The 23304-nt window shown below is 45.3% G+C and overlaps 1 protein-coding gene across 1 annotated transcript in view; it reads right to left on the bottom strand.

Annotated features, from left to right (window-relative positions):
• Positions 1 to 23304, bottom strand: part of LOC137428271 (uncharacterized) — a 149972-nt gene that overhangs the window by 75804 nt on the left and 50864 nt on the right. The window contains exons 6-7 of the mRNA XM_078777451.1: positions 14411 to 14512; positions 388 to 646 (exon numbers count right to left, since the gene is read on the bottom strand). Of these exons, the coding sequence (XP_078633577.1) occupies positions 388 to 646; positions 14411 to 14512 (361 nt within the window). The remainder of the gene's footprint in view (positions 1 to 387; positions 647 to 14410; positions 14513 to 23304) is intronic.

Here is a 23304-nt window from a genome sequence, read left to right as displayed (position 1 = left end):
AAGTAATTGTTTGTATTATGATTGGTGAAAATCATGACAACACAGCAACTCAGGTACAGTCATTATCCTCAGTTAAAATACGCCCGTGCCTCAGTATCGACGCTTGGTGAGGCGAGCGCAGTGAGCCGAGCCAAGCTAGTATATATATATCTATCTATCTGTGCAGTGTCTGTCTTGTGTTGTCTTGTCTTGTGTTGTCACTGAACTACTCCCTCAAACTTTTGTGAAATCGTACTATTCCAACTTGACCCACGGCGGGAGTATGCGCTCTACTGAGTGGCGTTCTAGTGAATATTGTTTTTTAATGTAACAGGAAAAAAAAAATAGCAAAGAAAGGTGGCAGCATGTAGAAGGCAGTGAGCAATTCATGAAAACAGGATACTTCACCTTGAGTCGTGTTTGCAACAGCCTGGACCTGTTGCTGTTGTTGCTGCTTTTGCTGCTGTTGTTGCTGTTGTTGCTGTTGCTGCTGCTGTTGTTGTTGCTGCTGTTGTTGCTGCTGTTGTTGCTGCAATTGTTGCTGCTGTTGTTGTCGCTGCTGCTGTTGCCGTTGGTTGGCATGGCTGTGAGGGCAGGCATGTGGTTCACGCTCGGAACTGCATAACCTCTCCAGTGCCATTGACTGCAATAATTTTCCCTCCCACAACTGCACACAGTAAAAAAAGAAGTGAATGAAACGCACAGTATGACATGCAAAATTGAAAAAAAGCAAAACAAGTACAGATACATTCAAAGTACACCAACCGCATGCCAAATAAATAAATAACATCCTCCAGCTCGCGGCATTGCCAGGGCGCATTAGACACCTGGCGATGCCGCAGTACAGCACATGTAGACGGTATTGGGAGGGAGAGGTGTGGAATAATTGATTGATTAATTGCATAATTAAAATCAACAAATAATAATCATGAAATAATTTCTTAATCAATTGGCTAATAGCACACCTCAACCACCAGTGTTTCATCCGAAGCTGTAACTTTTTGGAATTAATTAAATAAGTCATTAATCGAAAAAATTAAATAATCAAATGATTAATTGACTAATCAATAATTAATCGATTAATCAATAAACCAAAAATATCCTTTATAGCCTCACCAATTGGTCGCTTTCATGTCTGAATATCAGCTTCCTTGCTCAAATGGTGCCCGAGATATTGCCCAGATTAGAAAGAAAATAAATAAGTGATTAATACCAAAAATAAATAAATAATCATCGTAAAATGATTAAATTATTAATCAACTGGTTAATAGAATACCTAAACCACCACTGTTTCATCCGAATCTGTAACTTAAAAAAAACTTGATTAACTCATTAATCAAATAAATAAATAAATAATTAATTGATTAATCAATAAATCAAAAATACCTGAGATATTGCCCAGACGAGAAAGGAAATAAATAAGGACTTAATTAATCAATAATAATTTAGTAACTAATCAATTAATTGATTAATCAAAAAAAAAAAAAGAAAAAGTTTTTGCCAAAGCACGTACTCATTATTGTGCCAACATTTCAGCTTCCTAGCTCAAAGGATGGCTGAGATATCGCCCGGACAAACAACCGGAGCGAAAACCGAGTACTCCCTTTCAGCACGCGTCATCACCGGGCCCCCTTCGGTGCCCGAGGATGATATCATGCAGCGCCTGGAGATGGTATAGGAAAGGAGCAGTATACCAAAATTCTGAAACTTGTATTTGTCAATTATCTTGAATGTTCCTTTCGGGAATTTTAAATTGACATCAAGGCAAAATAAAATAAAACTAGAAAGCATCTGAAAAATGCAAAGCTTGTCCACGTCCACTTTGTATTCGAACTTCTTCTACCGTATGCTAAACACAACGAAAATGACTAAAATAAACTACAAAAAATTGACGATTTTAGGTGACCTTGACCTTTTGACCTCAAAAGCGATAGGATTCAGTGACCCAATATTCCCACCCTATTCAAATTTAAAGTCAATCAGATGGAAATTCATGATTTTATGACCCTGACCTTTTGATCTCAAAACAATCGGTTTTTAGTGTTTGCACCAATTCAATAAACCAATATGCAAGTGGTTAAAATTTCAGGTCATTTGCATGGAAAGTGACGATTTTAGCTGACATTGACCTTTGGACCAAATTATTAATTTAGCTTCTCCATGTTCTCATAATAAAAATGTGTTAAAAATACGACACATTAACATACACGTACTCACCTTTAGGCAGTCTGGTCTGGATGGATTTCTGGTGGAATAAAATCAAACGACAAACACTCCTGATTCCTCATAGGCAGGGTGTTGCAGAGAATACATATAGAATATTGCTCCAAGGAGGAGAAACCCAATCAACTGTATGGGTCCTATGGCCTGATCTGCACCATCATCATCCTCACCCCTTAGTTTCAGTATCCATTACATTGGGCTATGGGAAGCGATGCCGAGAGCCATTTATTCAGTGAAAACTGGAGGAGCACCGAACAACCTTCACACCAAATTGGCCAACACATTCCTCAAGAGTGGTGCTTGGGGAACATTTCAATCCCATAAGCAGAGTACTGCCAAATCCGCAGAATAAAAGAAGAGTTTCATTGAAAATAAATAAATAAATAAATAAAAGCCCTTCACGCCTGCATTTCTCGCTTCCTCCACTCGCACAGTTAATGCATTCCCATCATTGGCATTCTCTTTGCTCCTCTCCCGGTGGAGATACAAAGGCAATGTTCTGGGCCTATTCTTGTTCATCATATACATAAACGGCCACTCCAATGTGCTGGAAAGCTTTTCCTTTGTGCAGATGATTCCACATCGTCCCACACAGTTAACCATTCCATTGAGGGACAGGGAGCAGCTGCATCACCCTGATGGAAACGATTCGATGCTGGTCTGACAAATGAAACGCCTCTTTCAATCCCGGCTAATCTCACGGTCTCACCCTGTCGCTCCAGACGGAAATGAACCCGCCAATATATTTTAATGTTGAGCCACTGGAAGAGGTCATGCCTGGTGTTGGCTTAGCGGTTAGGGTGCGGCTTGGGATCCTAGGATCCTGCGTTCGAATCCCGGTCGATCGCTGAATTAACGCCAGGGGGGTTGACTCAGCCTGTCATCCTTCCGAGGTCGGCAAATTGAGTACCAGTTCACTGGTAATTCCCTGTGTTGCAAGAGGCGACCAACAGGGTTGGCGGCAGGAAGGGCATCCGGCCAGAAAACATTGCTTCAAAAAGGGGACCATGGTCCCCCCAAAAAGGCCAACCCCGACTCTGCGGGGGAAAATGGCCTCTAAAGGCAGTTTCACTGGAAGAGGTCATCTCGTGGAGCTCAATCTAAGCACCAGCCACGACCTTTCCTCGGCTGACAAGAGAGCAAAGCTGGCCTCCAGAACCAACAGCTGTCTGGGCATCATCCGTCAATCCAAGACGTTCCGTGAAAAATCAGAAGTACTCACACCCTACACTATTTGTGTCCAATGCTCAATGGAGTACTGCTCACCCCGATGGGCTTGGCACCTGTGTCACCACTTGTATTTCCTGGAGTATGTAGAATCTGGAGTATGTAGATTGGAGTATGTAGAAAGCCGCTGGAGTATGTAGAAAGCTAATGGTATTGTATGAAGAAGCAGAAGCACAAGGCTTATTGCTCCAACTGCGCAAATAGGTCAGTGGCCTCTATATTTTATTGCCGCTCCACCTATCAATCTCTCTCTGCTCTCTAATCCCTCTGATCCTACTCGGCCTCTTCCAAGATGCACATGGTTTTTCAATAACCCCATCCTCGTTTAACTTCCAAAATGCAGCCTTCTGGAAGCAGTGATCCAGGCTTCTGGAATTTCCAAAATCGAGCCCACCTCGACTCTTTACCTCCACAACAGAAGGTGGATGGAGGTTATGTTTGCATCTCTGTCTGTTTTGTGAACAGAAAATCTCGAAGTTGTGGACGGATTCCGACAAAATTTGGTGGAGAGGTTGGGTACGTGACAAGGACAAAATGAACAGACTTCGGTGAAGCTCCAGATCCAGATTTGGTTCCGAGAATTTTTTAAGTGATTCTTCACCATTGAGAGATGGGGCAAAACAACTATATATACTATATAGCATGATATTTCAAAAAGTTGTGGAAAAACTTGGTAGATGAGTTGGTTAGGTGACAAGAAGAAGCCGATTCGATTTTGGTTCAGGTCCCAATCGAGATCCGGCCTATCAGTGGGATATTCAGCCTGGCAGAGGTGTGCTCTCGACAGTGTGCTGTTCTAGTTTGTTTATATTTTCTGCTGTTTGAGGAACCACCTTCCCCAAGCAGTTCACTGGCAATCTCCCTTTTTATTTTTGTAAACAGAATCGAGGCTCGTGTAAGAGCTAACACATTGAACATGAAAAGATGCACAGACACATAAAACATACAATGAATGGAGCGGGAGACAAGAGGGGGAGAGTGGGAAGCACACGAGCACAACAACAGTAGCGAACAAGGACATCGGTAGATCTGTGGAAGGGGGGGGGGGGGGGAGGGGTACACGGTATAAAGCAAAATAACACTACTATGAATTTCAGGAAAGACGTTGGGGATTGAAAGAGGCGGATTTGGGGTGTTTTAACGGGGGTAGAAAAGATCAAGGTTTTTGATGGGGGAAGATAAGAGATGGTGGAGAACAGCTGTTTTAAAAACCTGGAGGGAGGAGAGGGATTGAAGAGAGTGAGGGAGTTTGTTCCAGAGGTGGGGAAAAAAGAGGAATGAAGGAGTGAAGGTGAGCAGAGAGTCTTGATTCTGGCAGTTTCACCAGAAGAGGGTTGCAGGCAGATCTTGTGTGTCCTGCAATTATGCTGGCAGATATATTTGGGCAGCAGAGCACAGACAGAGCAGGGGGATAAAGGCCGGAGAGGAGTCGGTAGAAGACAGAAAGACCACCAACCTGCCTGTGGTGTGAGAGAGAAAGGCCCTCGGAATCAGCTTCATCGTGGGAGATTCCAATGATTCTGAATGTTTTGGTCCTTCCAGGACTTCGTATGTTCGTAATACACCACAATCTCATGTCATCCTCCCACTAGCGTCTGATCCATCTAGCCTGGCTTTGAATCTCGGCCCAGCTATAAACTGTCATCCTGGTGTTACAGGCAGCGTGAGGCATCAATGTGTGTGCCGTCTGTCGGACGGGCGTTAAACTGGGCGTGCCGTCTGCCAGCATAACTGGTGGAATTTAGAGATCCAACGGTGTCTTTCACAATAGGCTATGAGCCAAGGGGGTTGGTCGGTACCATACAGATGGAGTAAGGCTCATTGTGATTTTTAGCAAGATATATGTCCCTAGATATGAAAAAGAAGTGATAGCGGTGTATAACTCTCGGCCATCTCTGTGTTATCACCCGAAATATTATCATACGCCCGCTTCGCTTCGCCAAAAAATGTGATATTTGCTAAAATTGGAATAAATATGTTTTTAAGGACCACAGAGTGCCAATAATTTGCATACTGGATGCCAACTAATATAGTAATAGAAATATAGAACATTTGTGGGGGTTATTTATTAAAATATTGATATAATGACAAAAAATATGTTAAATTTAGTGAAAAAGTGGTCGAAATCGCTTCGAGTTCAGAATTCACATTGTACATTTTTGTCAATATTTCAAAAATGAAAACTCCCAGAGTAACATTTGACCCCTCAATCTTCGCAAGGAACCACTGCATTGGAATATATCATTACTTTGTAATATGGTGGTTGTTTGGGGCACATATTTTGGCAAAGTTCAAAATATGTTCAACCATACCCCATAATTTTGATATTGTGGAACGAAACATAGCTTTTGAACATTTTAGGTTTATTCGTCTACTACTTTTGGTATCTCAGTGTAATTTTTGGTATTAGCTAGTATCCTAAAGTAGGTTTGTAACATCAGCTACATTATATTTCACAATGCATGCAAACTTGCTCCACACTCTAGGTTTATCATGATCTCTCGAACAAATACGATCTCGATCTCGGCACTCTGTGGTCCTTAAAAACATATTTATTCCAATTTTAGCAAATATCACATTTTTTGGCGAAGCGAAGCGGGCGTATAATAATATTTCGGGTGATAACACAGAGATGGCCGAGAGTTATACACTGTTATCACTTTGTTTTCATATCTAGGGACATATATCTTGCTAAAAATCACAATGAGCCTTACTCCATCTGTATGGAACCGACCGGTCAAATTTGGGGGGTCTGGCTCATAGCCTACAAAGAGTAGGCAAGCTGTCGCCGACACCCTGAACAAATTACAATTTCCTGCCCTATCCGACCTACATGTGCCAATGCATCAGCAGCACAACCTCGATCTCAGCAACAATGCAACCAGCAGCCCCAGGCTGCCCACGAAATGAAACGATGTCATTCTCTCGTCATCCTTTCTATTAAAAAAATCACCTCCTTTAACAAAACCTTATTTTTGCATGTTCATTCGTTTCCTCCCTTCAATTTTGTTTCCTTCTCGTTCATTCCCATGCTTGTGTCCTCCTGTTGCTCCACAATTGGTGTGTTGCCTTTTTGTCCTCTGTCACCTTGTTCTTCCATGAGTTTGCTGTTTTATAATTTTTTTAAAAGTCTAAAAGATGTAAAAGTTTGGGCAGCAAGAATCACAACTGTATTGCGGAAACACTAACCTGCAAGTTTCACCACCATCTCCTCTTCCCCCATCCAAAACCTTGATCTTTTCTATCCCCATGAATCCACCCGAGATCCACTTTTTTGAAATTCTGATTTCTGTCCTGGAAGTCATAGCAGTGTCCATGTGTGTTTTACCTCTCCCACCACCCCCCCCCCCTCCCTTTCCATGCCTCTTTCCCCCAACCCCTCTCCCTCCCACAGATCTCCCGATGTCCCTGCTCTCAAATGTTGTACTTGTGTGCTTTCCTCTCTCTCCCCATCTTGTCTCCCGCTCCCTTTATCTTATGTTTTATGTGTCAGTTTCTCTTTTTGTGATTCATCACATGATGATGCGTGCATGCCAAACCAACCAAACCCACAAAATGCATGCACCGTCTCACAGATCCAATCATCATTGGCTGATTAAATATAAGCTTCTAATAGGCTGAAAAAAAATACAACCTGCTGCTCTTATATGCATTACCGTCACGATAAACGCCATTATCGTCACGAAAACCGCAAGCTGCCATTGTTATGCCAATGGGGTATCATTATTATTTACCATGTTTCAATTTGAGCAACAATGAATATCAATTGCCGATCCTTCTCACAGTCAATCAGCGTAATGGAGGATAAATGAAGCTAAATCAGCGTAATGAAGCTAACTCCGAGGGCCTTTCACTAACTCACCGCAGGCAGGTTGGTGGTCTTTCTGTCTTCTGCAGACTCCTCTCCGGCCTAGCTCCCTCAGCTCTCTTTGTGCTCTGTCCCCCCAATATTCCTACAGGTCGCACAAGATCTGCCAGCAACCCTCTTATGGTTAAACTGCCAAAATCAAGACTCTCTGCTCACCTTCACTCCTTCATTCCTCTTTTCTCCCGCCCTGGAACAAACTCCCTCACTCTCTTCAACCCCACTCCTCCCTCCAGGTCTTTAAAACAGCTGTTCACCACCATCTCTTATCTTCCCCCATCCAAAACCTTGATCTTTTCTACCCCCGTTAATTCATCCCAGATTCACTTTTTTGAAATACCGACTTCTTTCCTGGAAGTCCTAGCAGTGTCCATGTGTTTTATACTTCTCCCACCACTCCCCCCCCCCCCCTTCCCACGCCTCCTCCCCCCAAGCCCTCTCCCTCCCACAGATCTCCCAATGTCCCTGCTCTCAAATATTGTGTTTATGTGCTTCCCCTTCTCTCCCCATCTTGTCTACCGCTCCCCTTATTATATACTTTGTGTCTGTTCGAGTTTTTGTGTGATAAATGTTAGCTCTTTCAGGAGCTTCGATCCTGTATACAAAAATAATAATAATAATAATAATAATAGGTACACAGCCATATGCAAACACCTTACACACAGATCGCCAAATTGCAACAAAATACAACAAAGACGGTGCTTGTTATTCGTTAATGGCAATCAAAGGAATATCATTAATTATGCAAACAATAATAATAGTGAAGGCCTCATGGCTCTTGCAGCAAGCATGGTGGGAGTGGCCATCAGCATGTGGTCATCAGCATCACTCAGGATATAGATGGCACCAAAACAAGTAGGGCCAGCAAGAGCAGCTTGATGAATCCAGGGAATATTTCATTACCAATTGGGTTTGACCGTAAACTGAACCTTGGATGAACCAGGATGACAGCTTCGAGATCGCTGCAGGTTGAGCGGAGCGGCCTGTAAGCGAGTTTCTGTGTAGTCATGATTTACACCAATCATAATACAAACATTTATTTTGTACAAATGTATTTGTAATATTGGTGAGATTATTTATTTGTAATCTAAAGAGGTGCAAGTGGTCTAAAGCTCTAAATGGTCTAGGGTCCAAATTGGTCTAAATTGTCTTATGGGTCTTTGGGATCTTAAGGGTATTGGGGAACTTAAAGGGTCTTCAAAGATCTAAGGGGTCTCGGCAATCTAAAGGGTCGAAAAATGCCTCCTTCCACTCCCTCAGTACTTCCTGCATCACCCGCCCACTCTCCAACACAACAACCAGATTCTCCGCATACAATATCATCCCCTGAATATCTTTCATGTTCACCTTCCTGCTCACCAGCTCCATCACCATGATAAACAGATGTGAGCTGAGAGCGCTTCCCTGCCTCAAATCAATGTTCACGTTGAACTCCTCGGACATCCCAGGACCAACCAAAACTCTTCCTTTCTTTCCCTTGTACATCCCTCCAGTCAGTCACTCTCCTCTTCTGCTCCAGTCACTCCCAAAATAAATAATAATAAAGTAATAAAAATAAAAATAAATTCCTTCACAGAAACAAGTTGCCAACATCAATAAGCCAAAAAAAGAAAAGAAAAGTAAGAACAAGGCCGACCTGACACCTTTCACGAAGGTCGAGGATGGTCTAGTCTACTTAGCAGAGTTGGCATGGAATACCAGATCATAAATTACAAACAATTCAATGAGTTAGGAATAAAAATGAAAATAAATAAATCTTATTGGGGGGAGCTGCCAATTAACTTGGGTACAAAATTAAATTGAATTCCATTACATGCTCCATCTGAAGTTCAAATGCAAAAAAAAAAAGAATGTTGCTGCTGCTGCTACAACTACTACTACTACTTCTAGTATTTTAACAATCCCAAAAATGTCAAACATTTCCATGGGGTAAGCAAAGGAAACCTTTTTGGGGGAGGGGGGGGGGGGGTCCAAGTCTTCAATGAACCAGCTGGCCAGGCGATCGTGGTTTAACGGATCATGATGGGAATTTGTAATTTGTTCAGGGTGTGGGCGATAACTCTCATCCTCTTCACAAAGTCAACAACCTCTTGAGATATCATGCTCAGACAGACAGACAAACAAATATGAACCCAAGATCAGTACTTTCATTGTGTAAAATGACCAAAGGTACCAATATGAAACCAAGATCGGTACTTTCATTGTGTAAAATGACCAAAGGTACCAATGTGAAACCAAGATCGGTACTTTCATTGTGTAAAATGACCAAAGGTACCAATATGAAACCAAGATCGGTACTTTCATTGTGTAAAATGACCAAAGGTACCAATATGAAACCAAGATCGGTACTTTCATTGTGTAAAATGACCAAAGGTACCAATATGAACCCAAGATCGGTACTTCCATCGTGTAAAATGATCTACGGTACCAAAATATGAACAGAGTATGTGCTGTGATATCTTTGCTGTTAAGAAAATCCCAGTCCCAGTGTGTACCCTGGATGTAGAATAGGTACACCGTATCCCTGCGTGTCGTAAGAGACGACTAAGAGGGTTGGCGTCAGGAAGGGCATCCGGCCATAGAAAAAAAAACATTGCCTCAAAAAGAGAACCATGACAATTACAACGACATATGGGCAGGGTACAGCCCGAAGTGGAGATCGGTTTCTGAGGTTTGGGACATGGAATGTAGGGACAATGACAGGGAGATCAGAAGTGGTGGAAGTATTGATCAGAAGAAGAGTGGACATATGTTGTGTGCAAGAGACGAGATGGAAGGGAAGTGGTGTGAGAATGGTGAAGGGTAGGCAGGGACAGAAATACAAGTTTATGTGGCAAGGGTGCCCAAAGGGCGTGAATGGTGTTGGTGTCCTGTTTTCTGAGGAGTTTGTAGACAGTGTGGTGAGTGTGACGAGACTGCGGGATAGGTTGATGATGGTGAAAATGATGATTGGAAAGCTCTTGGTGAACGTCATTTCGGGATATGCTCCGCAGGCTGGTCGGAGCGATGAAGAGAAGGACAGGTTCTGGTGTGCGATAGAGAAGCTGATGGAAAACGTGAAAGATAAGGAAGTTGTTGTGGTAGGAGGAGACCTAAATGGACATGTGGGAAGGAGTATGGACGGTTTTGATGGAGTTCATGGGGGTTACGGATATGGTGTGAGAAATGGGGAAGGTGAAAGGATTTTGGAGTATGCTGATGGAGCTGATTTGTTGATTTGTAATACTCAGTTCCAGAAAGAGGATAATAAGCTTGTTACATACACGTCAGGTGGGTCGACAACCGTTGACTACCTGATGGTGCGTAGGCGAGATGGGGGCACCTCCGGGACACAAAGGTGATCCCGGGGGAGGAGGCTGTTTCACAGCACCACTTGGTTGTCTGCGACATAAGGGTGAAAGGTGCGAGGAGAGCTCGGCGGGTGAAGTACCAACCGAGAATGAAGGTGTGGAGGTTGAAAGAGGTGACAGTAAGGGAGGCATTAAAAGAGAGGCTGAGTAGGGTAGAGGATGATGTGGTTGAGCTTGAAAGTGGTTGGATGTCAATGAAAGCTAGTCTGTTGGGAGCCGTTGGTGAGGTATGTGGATGGACAAAAGGACCACCGAGGCACTCGGAAACATGGTGGTGGGATGATGAAGTTGGAAAGAGGATTGACGAGAAGAGGAAGAAGTTCAAGGAGTGGCAGAAGGCGAAGGGTACGGGAGCAGAAACAGCAGAGCATGAAAGTTATAAGGCAGCCAAGAAGGCTGCAAAGAAAGAGGTGGCAAAGGTGCAGGAGTCATGTAGGAAAATGTTCGGAGAATGCTTGGATTCGGAAGAGGGTCAGAGAGCAGTATTCAGGATTGCAATGCAGATAGCGACAGAGAGGTGTGATGTGATGGGGGTGAGTTGCTTGAAGGATGAAGTGGGACAAATCGTTGTGGACCCAGATGGAATTAAAGGAAGATGGAAAAGATATATGGAAATGCTGTTGAATACAGAGAATGAATGGGATGGCAACATAGAGAGTAACCCAGTTTTAGGACTGGCAGAGAAGATAACTGAGAAGGAAGTTGAGGAAGCCATAAAAGCATTGAAGAGTAGAAAAGCGGGAGGGCCGACGGGAGTTGTGGGAGATATGTTGAAGGCCACAGGAAGTTGGGGTGTGAAGAGAAGGACAGAGATCTGTAATCTGGTGGTGAAAGAAGGCCGCATTCCAGTGAATTGGGAACTGAGTACCCTCGTCCCTCTATACAAGGGGAAAGGTGACCCTCTATAGTAGTCTAGAGTGTGGCTCGTACCGAGCGATAAAGTTATTGGAGCATGGAATGAAGGTATTGGAAAGGGTGTTGGAGAGGAGGATAAGGAAGAAAGTGACGATCGACGAAATGCAGTTTGGATTTATGCCAGGAAGAGGAACGACAGACACGCTCTTTATTGTGAGGCAGTTGCAGGAGAAGTACATGGAGAAGAGGAAGAAGTTGTTTCTTGGGTTTGTTGATCTGGAGAAAGCATTCGATCGGGTTCCATGTGAAGTATTGACATGGGCATTGAGGAAGTTAAAAGTGGAGGAATGGTTGATCAGAGTAGTGATGGCAATGTACAAAAGAGAGCGCACAGCTGTAAGGATGGGAACAGTGGTGAGTTTGAGGTGAAGGTGGGAGTGCATCAGGGGTCGGTACTAAGTCCACTACTATTTGTAGCTGTGATGGAGGTGCTGGCTCAGAACGTAAAGGAGGGTTTACCATGGGAGTTGTTGTATGCAGATGATCTGGTGTTGATTGCGGAAAGTATGGATGGACTGAAGGAAAAGATGAACAAGTGGAAGGAATGTATGGAGACAAAAGATCTGAAGGTGAATATCGGAAAGACAAAGGTGCTGGCAAGTGGTATGGCAAGTGGTAAAGCATGTGGTGAGGTGGAAAGAACTGGGAAGTGGCCATGTGCTGTGTGCAGGAAGGGTGTCGGAGTGAACTCCATTCAATGTACAATGTGCGCTGAGTGGGTTCATCAAAAATGTAGTGGTCTGAGAGGGTCATTAACCAGTGTGGCAGCTACATTCAAATGTAATGTGTGCACAGAGGGAGCTGCACAGTGCACATGGAGGAAATGTTGAGTTGGATCTTGGAGACGGCGTGAAGCTGGAAGGTGTGAAAACATTTTGCTACCTCGGAGACATGCTGAATGGAGAAGGTGGATCAGTCTCGGCAACGGTTGCTGGAGCGAGATGTGCATGGAAGAAGTTTCAGGAACTGAGTGGCGTGCTGATGAGGAGGGGAGTGTCATTGAAGCTGAAGGGAAAGGTGTATGCTGCATGTGTGAGAAGTGTTATGAATTATGGGAGCGAGACATGGGTAATGAACGTAGAGCAGCAACGAAGGCTGGAAAGGGTGGAAATGCGAATGGTTCGATGGATGTGCGGAGTATCGTTGAGAGAGAGGAAGACAAATGATGAATTGCGAAAAATGATGGGAATAGAGCCTGTGATTGATGCTGTGAAGAGGAACAGGTTGAGATGGTTTGGTCATGTGTTGAGGAAGGATGAAAGTGACTGGTTGAGAAGAGTGATGGAAATGAATGTCGAAGGAAGTAGAGGATGGGGAAGACCGAGAAAGACTTGGCTAAAGATGGTGGAAGAAGAAATGCGGGCAAAGGGGTTATCAAGGAGATGCAGAAAATAGGGCAAGATGGAGAGGATTGTCATGGGGACCGCAAGGCTAACCCCCGCTCTAGCAGGGAAAATGGCCTTAAAATGCATGTTGTTGTTGTTGTTGTTGTTGTTGTTGTAAGAAATGTGATTTTTCTTTGAACTCTTTCAATCAGGGCAAGAGTAAAAACCGTCCATTTCTTTCTTTTTTCCATCGTGATAATTTACGTGGGCTTACAGATAGTATCTACTAATTTTGACGAATTTCTGCACAACCGTATGGGAAGAGATAGCCTAACGGACAGACAGATGGAACGATTACATGTGGGGGTTATAACAGCCAGCGGTGTGCTGTTCAGCAGGTACATGTAAAGTGCAGGTTTTTATGTAGAACAATGCATACCATTATCAACAACAGTCAATGGGATATTGAAGGAAAAAAAAAAAGTGGATGTTGTTTGGTGTCTTTTTTATAAGAAAAATGTGGTGACCAAGTTTTGCAATGTTTGGTGAGATCGTTAAAGTTGGCCATAAAAAAAAAACAAAAAAAGATTTGGAATTCGAAACAGCGGCAAGGTTTCCTTTCCCCACCAGGTACCTTTTCTGTGCACTGACACAAGGCTCTGGAGGAGCTTCGACATGAAACATATGCATGCCAATAACATTAAGAGATACATGCTTTACAAGAGCGTCAGTATATAATCACCATTACTGCAAGCACTTGACATTTGAACTTGCGACTCCAACATCACGAAGTATGGGTTCAAATGGTAATTCAAAACGGGCGAAGCAAATCAGCTGCAACATCAACACCTGTTCCACCAATGGCTTTCTATGAGAAATTGAGAGAGGTGTTGCTGTCAGTTTGTTTTGGTACACACCAGACATGTGGAGCATCTGGTAGAGCACCCAACATTCCATCAGAACACTGTTTGATGACAAATCTAACAAAACACAAAATGTCACCACTCACATCTCAAGTTCATCAGGTGGTGGGCGGTGCATCATTACCTCCACCACCAAAGGTGAACAGAGGATATGCATTCACACCTGTTTTTTGTTCGTCTGTGAGCAGCATATCTCCAAATGCTATGGATGAATTGATTCGATTTTGGTCAGGATCCAAAATGCGAGAAACGTTGGTGATTTTTCACCATTGAGAGACGGGATCAAAAACTATATAGTATAGCACGGTATTTCAAAAAGTTGTGGACGAGTTATGACAAAACTAGGTGGCTGAGTTGGTTAGGTGTCAAGAACAAGCTGATTAGATTTTGGTTCAGGTCTCGATCCTGATCCTGCCTATGAGTGGATACAAAGCGTAAACTGTTCGGCCTGGCGGAGATGTGCTCTCTACCGAGTGCCGTTGTCGTTTGCTATGCATTTGCTGAGCAACACAATTTTTGGTATGAGATTTGAAAAAAAAAAAAAGAAAAAAAAAAGCAAACCCAAGTATCAAGTAGTCCCACAATCACAAGAGATGCACGAACCTGTTTGAGCTCCTGCAGCACCAACTCGTCGACACTCTCATCCAGAAAAGCCTCCCTGAGGTTGCTTATGACATCGTTAATGATGCCCCGGTAAAGTTTAGGCTGAAAGGAACAAGAAGGACAAAGGGACAGACAGTGTGAGACAAAGTGCTACCATACCAGATTCAAGTTTTTAATGCCGGAATACAATCGGATTAAAATGCATGGTTCATCTCGGGTGGAGGGTCGCAGTGCGAACCAATCAACGATGCACACACCACATGCATATCAGAGATGTGCTCCACACACATGCAAATCAACAAGACCGAAAGTCTAACAACAGCATATCGTGTTTGATACTGTTATGTCGGTGGGGTAGATACTTTAGACCAGGTAGATTGGTGTAGGTAACATGCTCCGACTGTCGTGAAGAACCACCACCACCATGTAATAAGTAGAGGACCTGTTTTGCCCGGATGTCGGATTAAGGTGTACCTTCGTCCCCATTACAAGGAATGGGGCATGTCAACTAGTTATAGGGATTATGTTAACTACTTCCCTGTTCGTCGTTCCCGATGTGATTGATCCTTTGTCCCTTATGGCACGGCAATAGACACCAGTGAGAATGACAATTAAAGCACATTAAATAATAATAATAAAACCAACCGGAAGCCAGTTCTGAGCACTGCCGATGGGATAACACCAGCTACATCACCACGAAGGTCAGGCAGGCCGACAGCCACGCCCAGAAGGGCAGTGATTGGGCGGGAGATGACCAACAGGAAGGCCGGAGCAAGAAGTAACTCCCCGATTGGAAGAGAAGTGCCAATGACGTCGGAGGTGGGACGTAAAAACCGCGTCCGGCCAGGATTCTCGCTCTATCCCGTCGTGACAAGTAACATGGCTGTTGAATTCATTCACAAGTTTTGGAGTCAATCTCTCCATGCTTATACAGATGGCTCCAAAGATCTGGATCTTGGCCGTACTGTGGCTGCCTTCTGCATCCCTGATGTGAAGGTGACCACGGCTCTCAGGCTTTCAGACCACCTGTCGGTATTTTCGGCAGAACTTTATGCAATTGTTTTGGCTCTTGAATGGATTATAGACTTTTATCCCCTCAGCGCGGTCATATTTTCCGACTCTCTCTCGGCACTGATAGCGCTTAGGTCGTTCCAGCCTGGCAGTAGGAACGAATTGGTTCTGGAGGTAATTCACCTCGTACGTTTGGCCCATTGGAGGGGCACGGTCGTCGATCTATGCTGGGTCCCGGCCCATGTGGGCATTGCAGGCAACGAAGTGTGTGACCAGGCGGCCAAACGTGCCCTCAATCTGGATTTCGAAACCCCGGTTCTGCTAGGCCAGGCAGACCTCTCTAATTTAATTAAACAGAAAATTAATGTTATATATAAAAAGAGCTTATATATAAAGAAATGTTATATGTAAAACATGTTTATGTTATATGTAAAATGTTTATCTTATATATAAAAAGAAAAAGAGCATATATGGCAAAGTCAGTGGAACTCCTCCGCTAAGGGGAGGTGGTGTCACAAGGTGCATCCATCGATCGTGTCCTTGGGGTCGTCTCCCCGGCTCCCTCGCAGGGAGCAGTCTATCTTATCTCGACTTAGAATTGGACATTGTTTTCTCAATTTTTATCTTCACAGGATCGGGTGCCATCCCTCGGGGTGGTGTGATCGGTGTAAGGTTCCCGAAGATCTGGACCATGTTTTTTCTTTTAGTCCGCGTTATAATAATGCTAGATCTCGTCTTCAGCTTTCTGTCCGCGGAATGGGGATCACGTGGTCAGGTCTGCCGGAAGCCTTTTGCTGGCTGGATCTGAAACATCCTGGGTTTTGTAGATCAGTTTTAAAGTTCATCAAAGATACGGGGTTAGCAGTGTGAGTCTCTAGTTTTTCTAGTGTAAACCTCCTGTTTTGGTTTTGTTTGGATGTTAGGGTGCGTGGCGTATATAGAGCCTCGCGGCTCTGAAAGCGCCATTAAACCTTAAAAAAGAAGATTCTCGCTCTTCTCCCTCTTCTCTTGTGCCTTCTCGTGCGTCTCATGCCAGATGTGGAAAGAGCCGGTTGAGCGCTGACGATTCTCCCCCATTGTCTTCACGTTCTGGACCTCGGTGCTGGTGGTAGTGTGCCGAGACCTTGCTGGGGATTGTGAGGAGGCCGAGTTTCGAACGAAGAGCTGGGAACAAGGAACGGAACGAGGAACAAGGAACAACTCCTGTTCGCTTCATGCTCGACGGGGCCAGGAGTGAGAGGACGCTCGGTGAGGCCCAGCGATGCGTGAACGGGCGGACTGCGGCCTTCTTCCCGCCAAGAACAGAACCGGGTTCAGACTGGCGCTTGGGGTCGATGGCTCTTGACGAGGCCCTCCCCACCAGTGATCGGAGCTAAGTGCACACACCCCATTATTTTCCAGTTTATTTTATCCCTCGTCTGTGTGTAAGTCTGGTGTGGGGGACGTTCCGTTTAGGACTTGTTTCACAATCGAGTTTTTATTGATACCAGCATTCCGTTATTTTTTGTACATTTTAAATCTCGCCTCGATTTGAGTTCATTTTTTGCAGGTTGAAGACTGCCCGACGGGATCGCTCAGGTAAGACTCTAATCTTCTCCTCCCATTTCGTCCTCCCGCATACATATAAAATCCGCTGTTTGAACTGAACGCCCAGGAGTAACACTCGATTGCCTTCCGTGACTCTCCCGGTGTTAACTGAGAGCAGTCACACGACAATACTTTTGTTGAAGAAGATCGTATGGCCTGGGTGGGCATACCAGTTAATAAATAATGCATTACATTTTTTGGACTTCAGGCACGGACAGCTGGTTCGGACACGGACACGGACAGCCAAGAATGACTTGGGCAAAAAAACGGCGAATGGCAAACGATGAACCAATAAATTCCACATTCCTGTGCCACCTTCAGTCAAACATCAGACATTGACAGCAGGTTCTCTATTCTTCATTCCAAACAGCATCATTCATCATTCCAATCACAAAATAATAATATGGTGTTGACATATCAAAATACAATGTTAAATCACGATTGTATTGAGATATTATCAAATCAGCGAACCGTAATCATTTGTTCACTTCCGGATTCGGGAGCAAGGTCCGTGTCGATCGCATTTCAAAATCAATGGTATTGAGGAATTTCTGAAACCTCCGACCAACCTTACGACACCCGCTGGGACCACAAAACGTTCCACAGAAGGTTATTATATTTCCTTTTAGTAAAATATGCAACTGTGATGGTTACTAAACACGTCTCCCTGTCATGTAATCAGATCATCAGCTCTGAATGGTGCACGTTTGTGGGGACATACGGACAGACAAACAGTGTTCTACACTGCATTGCCTTTTTTTTTTTTTTTTTTTTTTTTATTTATTTATTTATTTATTTATTTATTTTTTTTTTTTTTTTGTATACAAGATCGAGGCTCGTGAAAGAGCGAACATTAATCACACAGAAAGACAAATCGACACATAAAACATATAACATAGGGAGCGGTAGACAAGATGGGGAGAGAGGGGGAAGGACACAAACACAACATTTGAGAGCAGGGACCGAGAGACATGGAGACATCGAGAGATCTGAGAGAGGGCGAGGGCTTTGGGGGGGGGGGGGGGGCGTGGGAAGGGGGCAGTGGGAGAGGTATAAAACATATGGACACTGCCAGGACTTCCAGGAAAGAAGTTGGAATTTCAAACAAGGTGGATCTGGGGTGAATTAGCGGGGGTAGAAAAGATCAAGGTTTTGGATGGGGGAAGATAAGAGATGGTGGTGAACAGCTGTTTTAAAGACCTGGAGGGAGGAGTGGGATTGAAGGGAGTGAGGGAGTTTGTTCCAGAGGCGGGAGAAAAGAGGAATGAAAGAGTGAAGGTGAGCGGAGAGCCGAGATTTCGGCAGTTTAACCATCAGAGGGTTGCTGGCAGATCTTGTGCGACCTGTAGGAATATTTGGGGGACAGAGCACAGAGAGAGCTGGGGGTGCAAGGCCGGAGAGGAGTCGGTAGAAGACAGAAAGACCACCTACCTGCCTGCGGTGAGTGAGTGAAAGGCCCTCAGAGATAGCTTCATCGCGGGAGATTCCAATAATTCTGAAAGCTTTGGTTTCAACAGCGTGAAGCCGAGCTAGGTGTGAGGCAGGAGCACCGGCCCATAGGGGAGAACAGTATTCCATTGAGCTGCGGATGAAAGCCTTGTATGTGGTGAGGAGCTCAGGTGTGCCGAGGAAGGACTTCGCACGACGGAGGATGCCCAGTCGGCGACTGGCTTTGGAGGCCAGCTTGGAAATGTGGTTTTCCCAAGAAAGATCATGGCAGATAGTGAGACCCAAAATCTTGAGCGACAGAACTTCTTGGAGAGGATTGTTGAGAAAGTAGATGGGAGGGTTGTCCAGTCGATCTTTTCGGAGAGACATAGTAAGAGTGTGAGATTTGTCAGGATTGAAAGACATGTTCCACTTGTTTGACCAGTCTGTGATTTTGTCCAGGTCTTCAGAGAGTGAGGAGGCAGCAGACTGCCGATCTGAGGGAAGAGGAATGGAGCGGCAGAGAGTGGAGTCATCAGCAAAGAGATAGAGAGGATTTTCGAGAGAGTCAGAGAGATCATTGATGAAGACCAGAAAAAGCACGGGGCCCAGAACACTGCCTTGGGGAACTCCAGCCTGAACAGGAAGAGGAGATGAGAGAAACCCATTCAGGGCCACACGTTGACGACGACTAGAGAGGAAGTCCGCCAGCCATGCGTGGAGATTTCCATGGATACCAAAGGAGGAGAGTTTGGTGAGCAGAGCGGGGTGCCAGACCGTGTCGAAGGCACGTGATATGTCGAGGGAGACAGCTCTAATTTCCTGTTTGGCATTGAGGACCTCCATCCATTGTTGAGACAGCAGAAGCAGCATGTCCAGAGTAGAGTGACCTGGTCTGAAACCAAATTGATGATCAGAGATCAAGCCATTGGAGCAGAGGAAAAATTTCATATCAGAAGCAATGATGGATTCCATGACTTTGCTGATAATTGGGAGAAGGCTGATTGGTCTGTAGTTGCTAGGATCTGTTTTTGCACCTTTTTTGTGCAAAGCGGTGATGTTGGCTGATTTCCAAGCAGATGGCAGTTGACCTTGAGCAAAAGAGAGGGTGAAGAGAACAGAGAGAGGGTGAGATAGAGCAGCAGAGCAGGATTTTAGGACCCGTGGGCTGATGCCGTCGGGTCCAGTTGCAGAATCAGAGTCGAGGGTTGACAGAAACTTTTCCACCTTGTCAGGAGGAAAGGACACGGAGTCCAGGAGCAGCAGGGTACGACTGGGTATGGTGGGTACAGAGAGGGATGGGTTTGGGACACAAGATTTAGAGGCAAACACAGAGTTGAGGCATTCAGCTTTTTCACGTGCGGAGTCAGCTGTGTAGCCGTTTGAGGTAAGGGAGGGGATGGAGGGGGAACAAACACCAGAAACGGATTTGACCAGACGCCACCAGGATTTGGAAGAGGGAGACAGATAAGAGAGTTCGGTCTTGAGAACAGAGAGATATTGTTTCCTGGCTCTCCTGAGGGTGGACACACACTTGTTTCGGGCTTTGTGAAAGGAAATGAGATTTCCTTCCGTTGGATTTGCTTTCCAGGAGACGAAGGCAAGTTGTTTCTGGGCAACAGCCTCACCACAAGATTCCGTGTACCATGGACGGGAGGAAGGGTATGACAACTGAAGACGAGATGGGATAAATCTGTGCATGAGAGAGAGCAATTTACTTTGGAAGAATTCCCAGGATGAGTTGATGTCAGAGGTGGTAGAGATGGGAGACCAGTCCAGATGATTGATGGCTGCTTGAAGACCGTGCCAGTTGGCCTGAGTGAAATGCCAGACTCGTCGACGCTGAGCAGGCTCCCTGAGGATGGTCAGAGAGATGTCCACTTTAACAAGGACATGATCAGATGATCCGATCGGAGCAGAAGAAGAGCAGCAGACATTTTCAGGGAAGTTAGTCATAACCAAGTCCAGAAGAGAAGATGTTCCGTTGACTGAGATCCGGGTCGGGAAATTGACAGATTGTGTCAGTCACAGTGAGTCGCAGAAGTCCTTTGCTGAGGAGCCATGGCTGGTGAGAGAGGTACCCACACCCAGCCAATTGGCATGATGACAGTTGAAATCACCACATATGAGGAAGAGAGAGTTGGGATGAGTAGATAGAAGTTGGTCCATATCATCAGACAGCGAGATGTAGATGGAGTCATCACTGTTTGGTGGACGGTACAACACACATATGAACAAGAGGTGGGAGCGAAGGGGAAGCCGTAGCCAGAGGTATTCCTGGGGGTGAGGTGGAGAGAGTGCAGTGCAGGGCGAGTGAGGAAGAGAGTTTTTGATAAAGATAGCAACCACGCCTCCAGGACGAGGCTCAGGTCTATCATACCGGAGGAGGGAGTAGCCCGGGAGAGATACTATGGAATCAGAGACATCATAAAGGAGGAAAGTTTCTGTTAAGCAGATCACGTCTGGTTTGACAGAAGCAACCTGTATGGAGAGATCAGTTAAGTTTGAACGAAGGCCCCGGATGTTTGAGGTCCATACCGTTAATGAAGAGGAAGGGGGAGCATCAGATACAGAACAGGGGGGAGGAGGGGTAGGGTAAGATGTGGAAGAGGTGGAAGAGATAGGGAGAGCTGTTGAAGGTGTGTCAGAGATTTCAGAATAGCTCGGAGAAAGGGAAGGATGGGGCGGACAAAAGGTTTGATGGTGATTGGGTGAGCCACAATGAGGTGTTATTTGAGGAGGGGGAAGAGCGAGGCAGAAGGTTGGGGGAGATGGAGGTGAGAGTTTGAAGGGGGAAGAAGCGGGGAGGACGCTTTGAGGAGGGGGAGTGAGAGGGGGGAAATTGAGAAGCAATGAGGGTGGGGAGATTTGAAGGGGAGGGGTGAGGGGGGAGTTTGGGAGGGAAGGGACAAGGGGAGGGATTTGAAAGGGATGGGATATGGGGGAGATTTGGAGGGGAGGGGTGAGGCAGGAGTCTAGGAGGGGAGGGGCGAGGGGGCGTCTTGGCGGGGAGGGGTGAGGGGGTAGTTTAGGAGGGAGGGGGCAAGGGGGGAGATTTGAAAGGGATGGGTGATGGGGAAGATTTGGAGGGGAGGGGTGATGGGGAAGATTTGGAGGGGAGGGGTTATGGGGAAGATTTGGAGGGGAAGGGTGAGATTGGATTTTTGAAAGTGTACGATTTATGGGAAACGAACATTTATTGCAAAATGAGTTTCTTGTGACCTTCGAGTTAAAAATACGTTTAAGGACGCTGGATGGAGGATGGAGTGCAGGAGAGTTTAGGGAATGTAGAAAAAAGGCACTATAGGAGATGGATATTTTTTTTGGGATGAATTGATTTGGTGAGCAAGTCGAAAGCAGCCTTTTAAAGAAGAAGAAGAAAAAGGTGTTATAAAATATGACGGAATACATAACTTGAGGGGAAAGTGTAAACATTGAAGGTTAATGAGTGAAAACTATCTGGGGAAATGGGGGAGAAACACGTGGTCGAAGAACGAACGAACGAATAAGAATGAATAAACGAATGAGAACAGAGAAGGAAATTTTTTTTTTTTTTTTTTTTGAGTTGAGATTTACACAAGGAAGTAGGCTATGGGTGAAAAGACTGGGAATACAGAGAACGAAAGTTATTGGATCACAAACGACGGACCACTGAGAGAAAAACAAAGCCTCAAGGTTGTACAGTGCACACTGTACAAGGCCTTGCTCGCGACACGGCAAACAGACGATCAATTTATGAAAGATAAACACCGAGAAACAACCAAAGTTGCACACAATAACTTCACACACCGAAAGATAAATACAGTTTCGACAAAATACAATTGTGAACAGACTTAACTTCGAAAAACGTGGAGACCGTGTGGAGCTTCGAAAATCCCTGCCGCCGTCTCCAAGATCTCGCGAGATCTCCAAGATCGCTCGAGATCGCCTTACGGGTTACGCCGTAAAAACGGGCGCAGAAAACAACGTATGCGAATAGTGACGTGACGTGTGTACACACACACACACACACACACACACACACACACACACACACACACACACACACACACACACACACACACACACACACACACACACACACACACACACACACACACACACACACACACACACACACACACACACACACACACACACACACACGGTGTGCGAGACACGCGCCTCTCCTGCCGTATGCAAATCAGCTACGCTACGGGTGGATGCAAATCAGCAGCACGCACATCAAATATGCAAAACATTGGCAAAACACCGCATGCAAATCAGGGTGTCACACACCGTATGCAAATCAGTGTCTCGCACACCATAGTCAAATCAGTGTCTCGCACACCGTATGCAAATCAGTGTCTCGCACACCATATGCAAATCAGTGTCGCACACCGTATGCAAAAGTGTCGCGCACACCGTATGCAAATCAGTGTCTCGCACACCGTGTGCAAATCAGTGTCTCGCACACCGTATGCAAAGCAGTGTCTCGCACACCATATGCAAAGCAGTGTCTCGCACACCATATGCAAAGCAGTGTCTCACACACCATATGCAAAGCAGTGTCTCGCACACCAAATGCAAAGCAGTGTCTCGCACACCGTATGCAAAGCAGTGTCTCGCACACCGTATGCAAAGCAGTCTCGCACACCGTATGCAAAGCAGTCTCGCACACCGTATGCAAAGCAGTGTCTCGCACACCGTATGCAAAGCAGTGGCTCATACACCGTATGCAAAGCAGTGTCTCACACACCGTATGCAAAGCAGTGTCTCGCACACCGTATGCAAAGCAGTGTCTCGCACACCGTATGCAAAGCAGTCTCACACACCGTATGCAAAGCAGCGTCTCGCACACAGTATGCAAAGCAGTGTCTCACACATCG

Source organism: Myxine glutinosa, chromosome 5 (assembly GCF_964187855.1).
Source record: "Myxine glutinosa chromosome 5, kmMyxGlut1.1, whole genome shotgun sequence".
Classification (NCBI taxonomy): domain Eukaryota; kingdom Metazoa; phylum Chordata; class Myxini; order Myxiniformes; family Myxinidae; genus Myxine; species Myxine glutinosa.
The sequence above is the reverse complement of the archived record's forward strand: the minus strand, read 5'-3'. Positions and strand labels throughout refer to the sequence as shown.